At 38.6% G+C, this 15,612-nt stretch overlaps 1 protein-coding gene across 1 annotated transcript in view; it reads right to left on the bottom strand.

Moving 5' to 3' along the window:
• Positions 1-4,841: 4,841 nt before the first annotated feature.
• Positions 4,842-15,612, bottom strand: part of dhrs11a (dehydrogenase/reductase 11a) — a 32,333-nt gene continuing 21,562 nt past the window's right edge. The window contains exons 2-7 of the mRNA XM_053618291.1: positions 9,907-10,116; positions 7,192-7,286; positions 6,199-6,328; positions 5,645-5,737; positions 5,489-5,554; positions 4,842-5,393 (exon numbers count right to left, since the gene is read on the bottom strand). Coding sequence (XP_053474266.1) covers positions 5,352-5,393; positions 5,489-5,554; positions 5,645-5,737; positions 6,199-6,328; positions 7,192-7,286; positions 9,907-10,116 — 636 coding nt within the window. The 3' untranslated portion in view covers positions 4,842-5,351. The remainder of the gene's footprint in view (positions 5,394-5,488; positions 5,555-5,644; positions 5,738-6,198; positions 6,329-7,191; positions 7,287-9,906; positions 10,117-15,612) is intronic.

Here is a 15,612-nt window from a genome sequence, read left to right as displayed (position 1 = left end):
TATATATATATATATATATATATATATATATATATATACACATATATGTATATATATATATATTCATATAATCAAACACCCTCCCCAGATAAACATATTTTGAATGGAAGTTTTCCCCATATTCAATTTACCTAGAGTCAAGGTTTTGACCAACAACAAGATAACAAGATATTCATGAGATTTGCAATATACTAACATTATATAGTTGACTCACATGTATCAATAACTGGCAAAGAACAGCTTATATTAAGAGTTATGCCATAAGAGTGAAGAGTCGTCTTGGAGTATAAATCTCACACTCTCTATAATATACCCTTAGTGCTTAGCACGTTCGCCTCACACCTCCAGGGTTGGGGGTTCGATTCCCACCGTGGCCCTGTGTGTGCGGAGTTTGCATGTTCTCCCCGTGCTGTGAGGGTTTCCTCCGGGTACTCCGGTTTCCTCCCCCAGTCCAAAGACATGCATGGTAGGCTGACTGGCATGCCCAAAGTGTCTGAAATGTATGAATGGGTGTGTGAATGTGCATGTGATTGTGGCCTGTGATGGATTGGGACTCCGTGGAGGATGTATCCTGTCTTGTGCCCAATGCTCCCTGGGATAGTCTCCAGGTTCCCCGTGACCCTGTAGGATAAGTGGTATAGGAATGGATGGATAGGTCTGTTCTTTTTTATTAGCAATGGAATTAACAGTTACTCTGCTTTCTGTTCCAGGCTTTAAGGGCCGGTAAACTAGAATTCCCCTTGTACTTGATTTCCACCTAGTGGCCATTTTGAGACTATTCAGGCTAATAACGGAGACAGGGTCGAGATTTATGGTAAATAGAGCTTTATTGCTATAGTTAATATGCTCTATTTACTTCCTCAAACAATTTTTGCTCTAGTAAATTTTGTTAGCTTGTAATACCCTTTAGAGGCTTGACATGACGTGCAGAATTTGTCCAGAAGGCACTGCATTCTGCTAAAAGTTCCCAAAGACCAATCAAGCTATCAACCTAGCAGCAATAAAATACTTGCAGCGTGTAACATTGCCACCTCACAGCTCCATCATTTGAGTTACTGTCTGTGTGGGTTTCCTCCAGGTTTTCTGGTTTCTTTACACCGCCTAAAATATGCCAATAGATAGCTTGGCTATGTTAAATTACGCTTTGACTAGCATCTCACTCAGGGTGTATTCCCACATCGCGCTCAGTGTTCCCAGGATAGACTCCATTATGTTATAAGTAAAGTAAAAAATATGGTATTTACAAGTACACCAAATTTACGTGGCTCAGAAGTATTAAAATATATCTAAATTAAATACAAAGTATGTGTTTTGTCCTAATTTAGGGCCAAAACCATATGACTCAATATCTTAAGCCCATAAACCCATATGATCCCAAGGTCTTGATATATAAATAAAGTATGGTACAACTTAAAGGGGAAACCCCCCCAGCAATAATCAAGTGACTTTGAAAGTTGGTGGCCCACCAAGAGCCACCAGAACAACCTCAATGTGCTTTAGTGCAGATTATACAAGTCTCTGGAACTTTACTTGAGGCATGTGTGCAAATCTTTCAAAAGCTGTTCCCTGTGGTAGAATCTTCATGATACCAGAAAAAACTTACCAGCCAGTGTTCCTATAAAACTGTACGAAGTGTACCTAAGAGAAGACTTTGCTAGGACTTTGCTTAGTTTATTCATATTTACTGATCTTTATAGTAGATTCTTAATATGTAGAATGTTTAATTTCATTGGTTTTTCATTGTTTACTGCATTTTATTTACATGTGCATGTATGGTATATGTCAAATTACAGAATCACGATAATGTTTAACAGGACATAGAACTATAAATTATTAGTGTTTTACAAGCTTGTCATATTCGGACAAATACTCATAGAGAGGCTGGCACAAACTGCTTCAAATAGGATAATAAATCATACATGCCTACAGTATATGTTCTAGGTTGTATTTAGGGATTCAGTCAATGGGCCCTAGGCTATTACTTTTGTTTGATACAGTACATTACATAATTGCTGCAAGTCTTAAGTCCTAAATAAGTCCTTTTATTTCAAAGTAAATGTGTGTGTGTGTGTGTGTGTGTGTGTGTGTGTGGAAGTGACCTAAGATAGTCATATTTTGATTACTATAAGAAATCTTCATTGCAATCAGTATCATGCAGCTAATTCTAGCTTTACTGTATCACTCTTCAAATAAGGGCTGGTCTTTGGCTTGCCTAAATGTGGACCTGCCTTCTGACAGCTTTGCTCTTTGAGAGCCTCTTGTCTGAGGCCCATAGTGCATTGCAACTGCTGTTAGACTCAGCACCTCCACAGTTTAAGTGTAATTTATACTTGGGGTCAATTACTCGTACACAAAATGGCCGCCATGCATATCCTGCGATCATTTGGCGATTTGCTCGTTCATGTCTTCAGTTAACATGATACGTCCTCACAGTTTATTTAAAACACTGGACTTGACCTTTAACCTCCAGTCTCATAGTAATCTACCTTTCTGTTGGTCAGGTCATCGTACTGTACACTATAAAATGTTTCTTGTAGCACACTGATGGATTATTTGTTTGGTCCCTTTGGGGAAACCCTTAAAGGTTCTAACTAAGGATAGCCTTTCAGAAAAGGATACAAGTAGAACCTCTTTAGTAAGGTTTAATGGTTACCCATTCAAAGAACCTTTCATGAACCGTTACAGTTTACTGTATAAACTGTGTTTGTGTGAATGCCAAAGAAAGGCTAACATGACCTGATAATGTCTTGTAATGTTTTGAAGTCTTCCTGTAATTTATCAGACTTGAAGTGGAGCTTTTGTTTTTAAGATATGTTGTATTAGATGTTTAAAAAAAATTGCACTGGGCACCATGACAGAATCATTGTGATTATCATATAAAGTAGGCTTAAAACCAACCTTAAACTCCCAGAAGCCATTGGTGGGTTGAAACATTCCTTTCTTAGCTCCTTAACAACTCATTTCTTATTAGTTTCACTCCAGTTACTGAATAATTCCTAGTAGTTACTGAATAAAATGCTTTAAGATGATTAACTGAAGAGTAAACCAAGGCTCTAAGGGGTTAGGATACCATTAGAGCACTTAAAGCTTAAAGTGACCAACTTTAGTCAAAATGTCACTCTTGGGGTTCCAGTTTTTGTACATTTATTTGACAAAATCACTGCAATTTTCCAAGCAATTTCTTTAAACAGTTCTTTATAATAATTTGTACAACAGCCTTGTCAAATTCTCGAATCGGATGAATGAGAAGGTGTTGACTATTGAGTAGTGCTGACTGATATGTTATCGCTCCTTCTCAGGGACTCGTATGAATGTAATTTAAGCCTAATAATAAACAGATTTATTTTTTAACATGCAGAGGTAAAGCTGTTCCTTGAAGTTTTCCACCACAGGAAAGTCTTCAGGATGGTGGACTTTGTGCGTTTCTTGGGAACAAAGTGAGAGACTGTATACCACAGACTGTGTAACACAGAACATTAAACTAACTTGTTTTCTGCAGACATTCCATAACATTAAAAGCAACTATAAATTGATTTTAAAAAAAAACATTATAAATGGCAATTGCTGTGGTACAAGATGAATAAACACTTCAGAACTGTTGATCACCTTTTCATCATACCACACTGACGTTGATTATTTTCCTTCAACATGACTAAGATGTTCAGCTGATCTACCAAACACAGACTCATCTACAGTGTGTAATACAGTAAGATAAAGTTCTAGTCTATTAGGGTCCTAATGCAAGGAAATGAATTTCCTCAGCTTTCCGGAAATCTTTAATGGTGTATGATTCAATGATGTTGAATAATCATTAAAGAAAAAGGCTTTTAAAGGAATATTTCTGTTTGAATTCATGTGCATCAAATATTCCTGCAAACTGGAAGTCTACTGTATAAAACATCTGGAGACATTATTACAAAGGGTAGGGATTTGAACGAAATGTGGGTTCTGTTTAACCCTGGTCACACGAGGAAATAAAAAGACAGCACTCCATTCACAGCACTAATCATTTTTTCGGTTTATGTTCACGAGAATATCTTCTCTGTACACATGAACAACGGTGGAGCTTCTTTAAAATGCGCACACATAAAAATTAGTCACATGTCTCTAGGAAAGGTGTCAGTGTCCGAATCCAAAGTGCAAAAAAAAAAACACCAATTCTACGTGACATCAAGGTTTTCAAATGCCTCCTCAGGTTTGGATAAATATCATGCACTGGATGCAGTCTTTAAAAAGCACAAGTACTTAACCGTTTGTTCATATGCAATTTATAAGCTCAGGCTCTGTGCGTCAGAGGTACTTCATACTCCTGATTGGCTTTCAATCAAAGAATTTACAAAAAGTTACACATTATGAGAAACACATCTACGTACAATCTAAAGTTAGAATACTTATAAAAAAAATAATACAATAATCAATTATAGCGCAGTTATAATGTATCGTGGGGAGTCGTATAAAGTCTTATAACACATCCGTAATGTCCAATATTACTGCAGCTTATCAGTTGTTATAACTGGGATATGAAGGCAAACTCCATGTAAATGATAGATAAATGCAGATGGAAGCTGTATTTCAGAGAGGAAAGCTAATTGTTTTTATTTTTAAGGGCAAACCTAATAACTGTTTGTGGAAATTGCAAATCATATTTAACGTCACTGAATTATAGCTACTAAGGGGGGAAGAAAAAACGAGTGTAATTGAGAAAAATGAGAAAAAAAACTATTAGTTACAACTTCCAGAATTTAGTTGCTTACTTGTAGTTTGGGAATATATTAGCAAAGTATAGTTTCAAATCACTTACACTATTCTAAAAAATACTGATGGTTCAGAAGCCTTTATACGAGATTGATTAATACATTATAATTGCAACAGTGTTTTCTACACCAATTTGCTGCACACTGAGTGGCAGTGTTTTTGTTTCATTTCAAAACAGATATGTCATATGACCTTAAAAAAAAAATGTCCAACCGACGACATTCTGGTCTGTGGTCATAAGTGGGGACCATTTTTCAGCCCTACATGGTCCCTGTTTCCATTTTCCAGTTTCCATCTACTAAAAAAAAAAAAAAATCTTATCACGTTGAGGCAGCCATGTTTGTGTAAATTGGAACAGTACCACTCATATCTCTCTATTTTCTCCCCATCTTTTATGGACCAGTTCCCTCTCATACAGCTTCAGATTTTCAGATTCGCTACGATTTCCTCAAACCACACACAAACCACAAAATTCCCTTTCGATTCCGTGTTTTAAAACTATCTGTACGGTTTGTCCAGCAGGTGTTGCCAGAGAGACGCTGTTTGCTGCTGGTTCGGTCTTCTCCGCTCTCCATCGACATGTCTCCGTTCCATCACTAGGACACCTGCTCCACCGGCCGCAGCTGCACGTCTCCGATCTAAAGACAAGAAATGTAGCGCAAGAAAACGAATCCGTTCAAGCAAATGAGACGGATACAAAGAAGAGACAGAGGCAAACGGTGCAAACGCTCACCTGAACATGTGGAGGGGCGCCGAGGACGTAGGTGACGGCGCTGGCTATGTCTTCTGCTTTCAAACACTACACAAGATCATAAGAAGTTTTCGATGTAATATAATATAATACATAACCACACACACACACTCATACACACTCACACACCTGGCTCACCTTTATACTTTCATACACAGAAGCAGCTTTCTCTGGATCACTGTTGTGGTGTCTGAAGGCGAACTCGGTCTCCACTATGCCAGGAGATATACACTGTCCAGAACAAGACAGAATAAAATGAGCTAACATATATTCAGTAATCATATTAGCATGGAATATTAGCATGTATTTCTTGGTTTTTGGATGGTTCTGAAGCCGCACTCACATTCAGCCACTCAAGGCAATGTCAAGGCAATATGTTAAGGAAAATGTAACGTTATAATTCTTACAGTATGTGTGACATTGACCAGGCTCCTTTTTATATTTAGAATAAAGTCTTGTCGCTTTATAAATTATTAACGTTGACTATCACTATCATTAGCAGTAATAAAGTCTATATCACTTTTATTGTTTTATTGGTACTGAAATGACCCTTTCCTTTTGTTTTGCACCAAACCGTGTTGAAGGAGTGGTGTATAGAAGCCATTTGTTGCTTCATATTGTTAAAGCAGCGTACAGGTGTTAAACCTATGCTAGCTCTATGTGTAAACGTGTGTGTGTGTGTGAGGTGGCACCGTGGCACGGATGTGTGTCTTGGCCTCCCTCAGCTCCTGTCTGAGCCCCTCAGTAAGTGCCGTCACGGCGTATTTGGTGGCGCAGTAGAAATGCTCGTCGGCGCTCGGTACCATCCTGTGTCCTCCCATACTGTATAAAATACAACAACACACTCACCTTAAACATTATATTCTTCCATGCATCCATTTTCCATACAGCTTATCCTACACAGGGTCGCGGGGAAGCCTGGAGTCTTATCTCAGGGAACTCGGGACACCCTGGGGACACGTTCACACACTACGGACAATTTAGAGATGCCACTCAGCCTACAATGCGTGTCTCTGGACTGGGGGAGGAAACTGGAGAACCCTGAGGAAACCCCTGAAACACGGGGAGAACATGCAAACTCCGCTCGCACAGGGAAGAGGCAGAAATCGAACCCCCAACCCATGGAGGTGCGAGGAAAACATTTTCCCCATTGCTTATTTAACCACGTGCGCACACACACTTGTCATCAGGATTGTGTTTACACCACAGCGCTGCTGAATTCTGGATGTTGTGTTGATTATTTTTCTATAACAGCAGCTCTGACAGTAGTCTGGCTCCTAAGTTTAAATTAATGCGTTGTCGTTTCTATAGTAACAACTTACACAAGGGCTTAATATTCCAATAGTGTTGGATTGTTGATATGGTGAAGTTTTCTATGAGGAGATGTTTATTTAGCCATTTCTAGAAGGAATCTCTGACATCAGTGTAAGTTTTTGGGGAAAAAGACTTCACTACAGTTACAGAACAAGCTGCATTTGTGTCTTGTTAACTTCGAGAGAGATCAAAAATGAAAGAGGTGAGGGAGAAAACAACTGTTCATAGCTGCTATAACATAAGCGATACTAGGAACTTGTTTCACAGATGTTCTACTACATTAAACGCAACTATAAATAGATCAAAACTATGACGTGCGCTTTAATTAATAAAAATGTTTACAGAGCTGATGTCAGATTTCAGGATCAGACCTGTTGATGTTGATGATGTGTCCATCGTCCACATTTCTCTCCCTCATGGACTGGTAGGCTTCACGTGTGCAGATGGCCAGAGCGAGAACGTTCACCTAAGAAAGAGATCGACACAGTTGAATCGAAAAGAACATTGGTCCGAAAGAGCCACAGCTTTCTTCTCGTTCTTTCTCCCACACAATTTAGCTCAATGTGGCTCTGGTTATTTCTGATCTAGGAAAGGACATTTGGACTTTGAAGAGATCAAGCAAGTGTTTCAGAGTGATACAGGACATTCAGGCAGAAATAATGACTGGCTGGATTTCTGCTTTCATCCATCCAGATTTAACTGCATTGTGAAGCATGACACTATAATTATTTAGCACGATTATTTTCCGCGCCATGTGTATTGCGATGTTATCAAAAGTCAGAATATGTTTATTTAGACGGAATTTAGAAGGAAGATTGTGGGAAACACAAGAACTTGAGGTTTATTTTGAGTGATTTCCACTGGTCAATTGTGCATCATATGACCAGGAACATAAACTAACAAGGTGAAACAGGACAAGTTCGATTTGATATCTTTCAAGACGGTGAAGGGAAGTTAACATTAAGGACAATATTAAAACAGAGGGCTGGAATAAATTTCAGAAAATTGTGTAACTAATGCTCCAGAGTGGCACAACAGAAAAGCATTCACCCTATCATCAAAAGAGTCCGAATCCCGATGATGACAAAGCCATCCATGAAAAAAATTGGCTGTGCTCTCTGGTGGGAGGGATTTTTTACTCTCTCTCTCTCGCCTCTGTCAATCACAGCGACACTAGCTAACTATGGCCTTATGGTATGCAGAAAAGGGCAGATAGTGTTTCCTCCGTGTACATTACGCAACATGAGCAGCAGTGTGAAAAGATGCAGTTGGCTGGATTCACGTGTCTCAAAGGAAGGGTCGCAATGGATCAGGTACCTATCCAAGGAACACTTGGTGTGAGGTGGGAATACATCCTGAATGGTATGTCAGTCCATCGCAGGGCACTGTGCACAACAAATACTCACACACACATTCACACACTCATTCACACCTAGGTGCAATTTAGTCTAGCCAATCAAACTACCGGCATATTTTTGGGAGATGGGATAAAAACAAAGAACCCAGAAAAAACTCACACAGACACTGGAAGAACCTAACCTGAGATCCGGATAGAAGCTGGAACCCTAATTTCTCTTTCATTTTGGTAAATATGGCACTATTCCCTCGTTCTGATTTGTGAGGCTTAAATGAAAGAAAAAGAAAGTTGGCACTAAAATCCACACACACACACACACACACACACACACACACACACACACACTGTAAGAATGCTAGCCATGGCAACAAATGTACAGGCATGGGAAATGTTTAGCTGCTGAATGGGAGACGTTTCTGGTGAATAATGGATGGTGCAAAGCTCGATGAATCACACTGTATGAGGAAAGCCCTAACGCTCAGACAATAAAGCGGAAATACAGAGGCCTCTGGAGTCAAACAGTAGTGTGGGGTAACTTCAGGCTCTTTTCCTGAGGCCTTTGGAGTTTACACACCTAACATATGTTCTGTATACTTCTGAAGAAAATGACCCGTTTTAAAATAAGTACTAAAAAATGGAACAATATTGACATGATTTCATATTACAGAATATTATTATATTCATGTCAGGTAAAAATAAAAATAAATGTGTACGTAAATATAAAAAAAAAACTGTGATTTTTGTACCTGTCATATGATCATCTCATATTTGTACTCCTATGTATAAACACTCACACACACACACACACACACACACACACACCTGCCATCAAGAGAATCCTATAAAATCCTATTCTGTCTAGAATACAATGCTAATGGTATGAGGACATTAAGGACATTCTAATCATTTACATCAAATGTTTTTCCCCCCAAATTAATAATTTACTTTTAATCTATATTTTGGGTTAATAGTCATATTTACCCAATAGTATGTGGCCTCATCAGTCAATATCGCAGTATCATTGAATAAAGACTCTAGAACTTATTTTCTTCTTCTCATTATCCTCAGAAAATCTGGTGAACATGTGACTTGTGGAATATACCAAATATTTCATAGGGATGGATGTGTACAGGTAACAGGGTTTTGTAAATGTTATGGGACTAAAATGTACACTTTTTATATCACATGATGGAAAATCATGGAAAAGATTGATGATGATGATGATGATGAGTCTTTATTGGTCACATATACATTACAGCACAGTGAAATTCTTTTCTTCGCATATCCCAGCATGTTAGGAGGTTGGGATCAGAGCGCAGGGTCAGCCATGATACAGCGCCCCTGGAGCAGAGAGGATTAAGGGCCTTGCTCAAGGGCACAACAGTGGCAGCTTGGCAGTGCTGAGGCTTGAACCCCTGACCTTCTGTTCAGTAACCCAAAGCCTTAACCGTTAATCCCCCATTGCTCCCCCCCAAGCACTAGATGTTAAATGGATTCACACATGAATGTAAAAATAAGCTTTTTACATATTATAGAGATGTAGATTATATTTCAAAGTAAAGTGTATAGTGTATAGTGAAATAGCTTTTGTTTGTTTTTTTGTAGTGATGTAGATTTTGAAAGGTTTAGTAATGTTTTAAGGTATTTATCTGACACAGGAACATAGGTTATTGTGACTTGTTTAAAATGTCTTTTACATTAAACTGAACAGACAACGTGTATGTCTTACATCGAGCATGTTCTTCCACCCCTCAGTGCGGCCACTAAGCAGAGGCTCGTTGTGAGCCAGGCCGGCGTTGTTGATACACACGTCCACCCCCTGAAGCAGGGTCTTTATGGCCGAGAACATGGAGAGGATCTCCTCCTCGTTGCACAGGTCACATTTATATGGGATCAGGGTCCCGCTGTAGCCCGCACTCTGACACTCAGCTGCCAGCTTCTGCAGAGAGAAATAGAGCGAGGAATATTTAATATTTTATATAAGTATGTGGATTTGTAGTAATGCAAATCTAAAACTAATAAAGGTATAGTCAATGAGGATGACTGTTTTACAGCTCAATACAAACAAATACAGCATTTCTTTGATCTAAAACAAATGTGCACACTTGGACGCTAGTGTGATTCTGAATCGACTGGCAACACAACTAAGTTGCAAGTAGAAATGCCTCTTTGTTCTGACTGGTTGGATGCTGGTGGTGCGCATCATTTGATCCCACCCCGCCTCCCCCACCACCCGAGTCTGCAAGACTACAGTATGGAAGAATTTTTCTTTTCTGTAGAAAAGCAAAATGCATAACATTTATTTTGTGACAGCAGCAGTATTTCATTTTTGTCAAAATTTTGACATATTATTTTAAAATTCTGACTTAATATATAATTATTTTTATTATCTCGTCATTCTAACTTATTATTTTTAAAACTTATCTCAGACTCAAACATTTTCCTTATGATCTTAGAATTTTTACATATAACCTATACATTTTGAATAGTAACAACTGTAAGTATCAACTATATAACAATTTTGAAGAGAAATGACTGCAGAAAATTAAATCAAAAGTTAATAAAAGAGATAACTCTAAATTTTTAAATAATAATAATAAAACTCTTATAATAATGAATAAGTTAGAAATATATATATATATATATATATATATATATATATATATATATATATATATAGATAGATAGATAGATAGATAGATAGATAGATAGATAGGTGTATGAAGGTTCCATTTCTGCTGAAAAAAAAAAAGTTTGTAGGTTTCAACAGTTTCTATTAAGAAGCTACACCAGGACGCTTGTACAGTTTTAAAAAATCATCCATTGTATCTTTTTCTTTTAAATGACGAGGCAAACTCCATTTGTTATTCAGAGGTAAGGCTTTGCAAATGCACCTCCAGGTCACACAGAACAGTTTGAACATGAAAAGATCAATATGGCTTAAAAGCAAACTAGAAGTATGATAGCAACCATTAACACAGAATAAAGTATTATTTAGAAAGAAATAATCAAAGTTATGTCTAATGAAATAGCCTGAAACTAAACTGACAGCCAAAAAAAAAAACCTCTCAACAACGTGCCCTACCGCTTTACACTCTGTGAAATATTTTACCTGTGAACCTCAAGACTAACACTCTGTGGAAACAAAGTAGCAGCAAATCTCATCAGTCCACAGCAATCAGGACCATCCTGATTTACCTATCATATTTCTCAATGTGTGAAATTAAGCGATTAATGCAACCTTAGCAGTTCAGTTTTAATTCTAATGATCAGATTTTTAGGTTTTGATAAACATTGTGAGCCTGTGGTTGCTGGGACTACGGTTGCTACTATAGCCTTAGGACTGCAATTGCCACATACAAATTTGTACTCACGTCTCCTTTAGTGAACAGTGGACTAGTTCAACAAAGACTTCATGTAAAAACCATAATGCACTTTCTTTTACTTTCACACTATCCGTTGTTACCCAGATGAGGACGGGTTCCCTTCTGAGTCTGGTTCCTCTCAAGGTTTCTTCCTCATATCATCTTAGGGAGTTTTTCCTCACCGCCGTCGCCATCGGATTCGCACAATAGGGATAAATTCACACACTTAAAATCTGTAACCTGTCCAACGACATATATGTTTCTATAAAACTGCTTTGAGACAATGTTCACACAATGATTCACACCTCTACCTTTGGCTTCCGTTGCCAGTATGGAGTAAACAATTTGTTTTCTTTATTTTTGTGTCAAGGAAATAATTTTTTTTCTGTTATTACCATAAAATTATTATCTTTGGTAATCAGTAAAGCTACAATAAGTAGAGAGTAGTTTGATACTCCTTTGAGACTAGATCAGTATCTTAATCTAAACTCTCAGTTATTGTACAACACAAGACTGATTAGCATACAGTATATGTGTATGGATATGCACGTTAGCGTCTTTTAGCCATATTCAAGTAATTTCCAATTCTTATTATATCCACCATCCTTGACAGAATAATATATTGAATAATACAGTGATGCCAAAAGCTGTGGCCTTGAAAAATGTAATTCACACATTTATTGATTCATTTATTTATTTTCAGTCAGCCCTCATTTCTCTTTTCTCATCTACTCATTTCTGTTCTGGGGGTTTCCAGGCCAATACCATGCAATATTGTCAAAGGCAGTTATAATACAACTGCCATTTATTCTCTTTTGCTTTGGCTTCCTGTAAAAGATTTGGATTTGCAACAAGAGAGATGTCTCTTTCAATCTCTCAAGCACTCTCTGTCAACTCTGCAAGCTTACAGACATACTGAGAAGCAAAGAACACTACAGATAACAGATCGAGAAATGGAGATACACACTGACTTCTTTTTGGATGCCTAACACATCAGCTTATCTCCACAGAAACACACAAACACCGAGATATACACAATCAAGCAGAACACCATGCAGCTTTAGTACACTGAACATCTTGGAACGTATTCAGGTCATTAAGCAGATCAAATACACAAATTCCATCTGAAAGTGAAATGGAGCGAAAAAGCGTGACAGAGTGAAAGAAAAACAGTAGAAGAGAGACCAATGAGAAGGGAGGGAAGAGATCAGTATGGGCAAATTAAAGTTTGGATCGAGTTTAATAGTAGGCCACTGTTTAGAAACGCAAATTAAAACAGACTGGCTCTCTAGAGAAAAGAAACAGTACCACAGGGGAGTTCTTTCATTTATTTACAAGAGTGTAAAAAAGGAGATTATTGATATGGTGATCTTTGGTGCCACTTATTGAAAAAAGAAAACATTAATATAAGTATCTAAGATACTCTTTTTATACCCAATCATGTTACTGACCTGTTCCCAATTAACCTCCAGCTGTTTCTTTTTAGTAACACTTACTTTTCCAGCCTTTTGTTGTCCCCGTCCCAACTTTTTTGAGACATGTTGCGACTATCAACATTCATATGTGTATACTGAATATATATATACATATATACACACACCCCTGTTTACTTATTTCATTTTACTATTAGCAAGCGCTTCTGTGGTAAATTAATCGTCAACAACAGCATCAGCAACAGCAATGTTAGCAAAAATAGTTCTGTGAATTAGCAGTATACTAATTCATTTTGTTCAGGTACTGTATCACGGACATAAATTTTATGAAATAAATGCACATTTATTGATCACTCAGACTCTTTTCCTGAGTACATACAGCATGTTAGCACAGCAGTTTATGTGTGAAAAGTTCTCCTTATGATAAAAAACAGGAATTAGCAGAGGAGGTGAATAGTGGCAGACATTCACACCTTTAACAGGTTTTAAACATGAAAATATATATTGGTGATCAGCCTGGAGCTTCTGTGTTAAAGTAGGCAGCTAAATCAGAGCAAAAAAAAAAAAGCTAAAGCTCATTTTAAACTTGAGGGACTAGCTGTGCCATTTCTGCTATATTACTCAGTGTAGCATCTTATGCTAGCTGGAAGAGGTGAGGTAGCAACTGGGTGTAGCAATTAGCAGTGAACATGGTGAAATTAGATGGAAGAGTTCATTAATATCTAATATGCATAAATAGCTCGACAAACTTTCAATGGTGAGCAATGTGTTATATTACAAGGTTTCCTCTATGGCTAAATAAGAATGATGAGGGCAAACTATTACACACACACACACGTGAAAGCAGCTAGGTGGCTGCATTCATGATTTCTAACCTCTTTCATGTTAACCATCTACCTTCCTGTACTTTTGTTTAAACTTTGATTGAAAAATATGTGCTTAGTCTATCTACTTGTAGTTTCTCCACCAAAGACATTTTAGAGAAAAAAGGCTGAGCTAGAAAGAAATCAGCCTCAGTGTTGCTTCTTTGTGCCATCCATTCATCCATTTTCCATACTGCTTATCCTACACAGGGTTGGGGTGGGGCTGGAAACTATCCCAGGGAACTCGGGGCACAAGGCAGGTGCCAACCCATCACAGGGAAAAATCGCACACACACCCATTCACACACTACAGACAATTTGGAAATGCCAATCAGCCTACACCGCATGTTGTTCGACTGGGGAAAGAAACCGGAGTACCCGGTGGAAGCCCCCGAAGCATGGGGAGAACAAGCAAGCTCTGTGCACACAGGAGGGAGGCAGGATACAAACCCCCAATCCTGGAGGTACAAGGCAAACACACTAACCACTAAGCCACCATGCCCCGCCTTCTTTGTACCAAAAAATTCATCCATCTTCTATACCACTTATCCTTCCTTCAGGGTCATGGGGAAACCTGGAGCCTATCCCAGGGAGCATCGGGCACAAGGCGAGGTACACCCCGGACAGGGTGCAAATCCATCGCAGGGCACACTCACATACACATTCATACAATACGGACACTTTGGACATGCCAATCAGCCTACCATGCACGTCTTTGGACTGGGGGAGGAAACCGGAGTACCCCCGCAGCACGGGGAGAACATGCAAACTCCGCACACACAGGGCCACGGTGGGAATCGAGCCCCCGACCCTGGAGGTGTGAGGCGAACGTGCTAACCACTAAGCCACCCTGCGCCCCTTCTTTGTACCATTCTGTGTATTTTTTTTATGAGCATTTGCGGTGGTGTTGTATATGGTTAACACAAAAACCCAAAATAATCCTTAAACCATTTTTAACAGGAAATAATCTGATTGGGAAAAACTCCATAAAAACATGAACAGAATTGGGCAGTTTACGGAGTTCATATCCTGCCTCGCAGCTTAAGGATTAAACTAGGCCGTCTAACAAACCCACAGCCTTACAATAGACTCACAATGGCATCATCTTACATTGTAAATATAGCTTTCCCAGCTTTCTGACTCTATGTCCAATACGCCATGACGATAGCACTTTCTTCTCCCCCACACACGCATACACATATCCCACTCACACACCGTGACTCAGTGGTGTGATATTGTGTTGTAGAGAGCTGTTCCAAACACTCGCATTATAATTAGCAGCTTGTGTTGTGTTAAAGTATTAGCTCACAGTGTGCTTGCGTGTGAATAACTGTGTGTACCCACACATCAGGGTCCATACAGGTTGTATTCTCACTCACACTCGCGTGAACACATCTCCAACAAATGTTCCAGTCTGGCCTGTTCCAATGCTTACAGCAATTTCAATATAACAAGCATACGATAGGTTATTTCCACTCGGTTAAGTGTGTCATTCACTGGTTCATTGATTCAACTTCAGTAACCTCTTTCCCCTGCACATTAGCTCAGAAGCAGGGAAATGAATGAGTCCTTGTCTGTTTAATAGGGTTAAATGTATACTAAAAGTGTATACACCTCACTGGCCATTTTAATAGGGACACTTGTACCACTGCTCATTCATGCGATTATCTAATCAGCCAGATTGTTGTGAGTGTAAATCCCTGGAGATGGGCAGTATCTGAAACCAGAGAAAATGTCATGCAACAGTTCACCCCATTTAATTTCTATAAGGATG

Source organism: Ictalurus furcatus, chromosome 28 (assembly GCF_023375685.1).
Source record: "Ictalurus furcatus strain D&B chromosome 28, Billie_1.0, whole genome shotgun sequence".
Taxonomy (NCBI): Eukaryota; Metazoa; Chordata; class Actinopteri; order Siluriformes; family Ictaluridae; genus Ictalurus; species Ictalurus furcatus.
The sequence above is the reverse complement of the archived record's forward strand: the minus strand, read 5'-3'. Positions and strand labels throughout refer to the sequence as shown.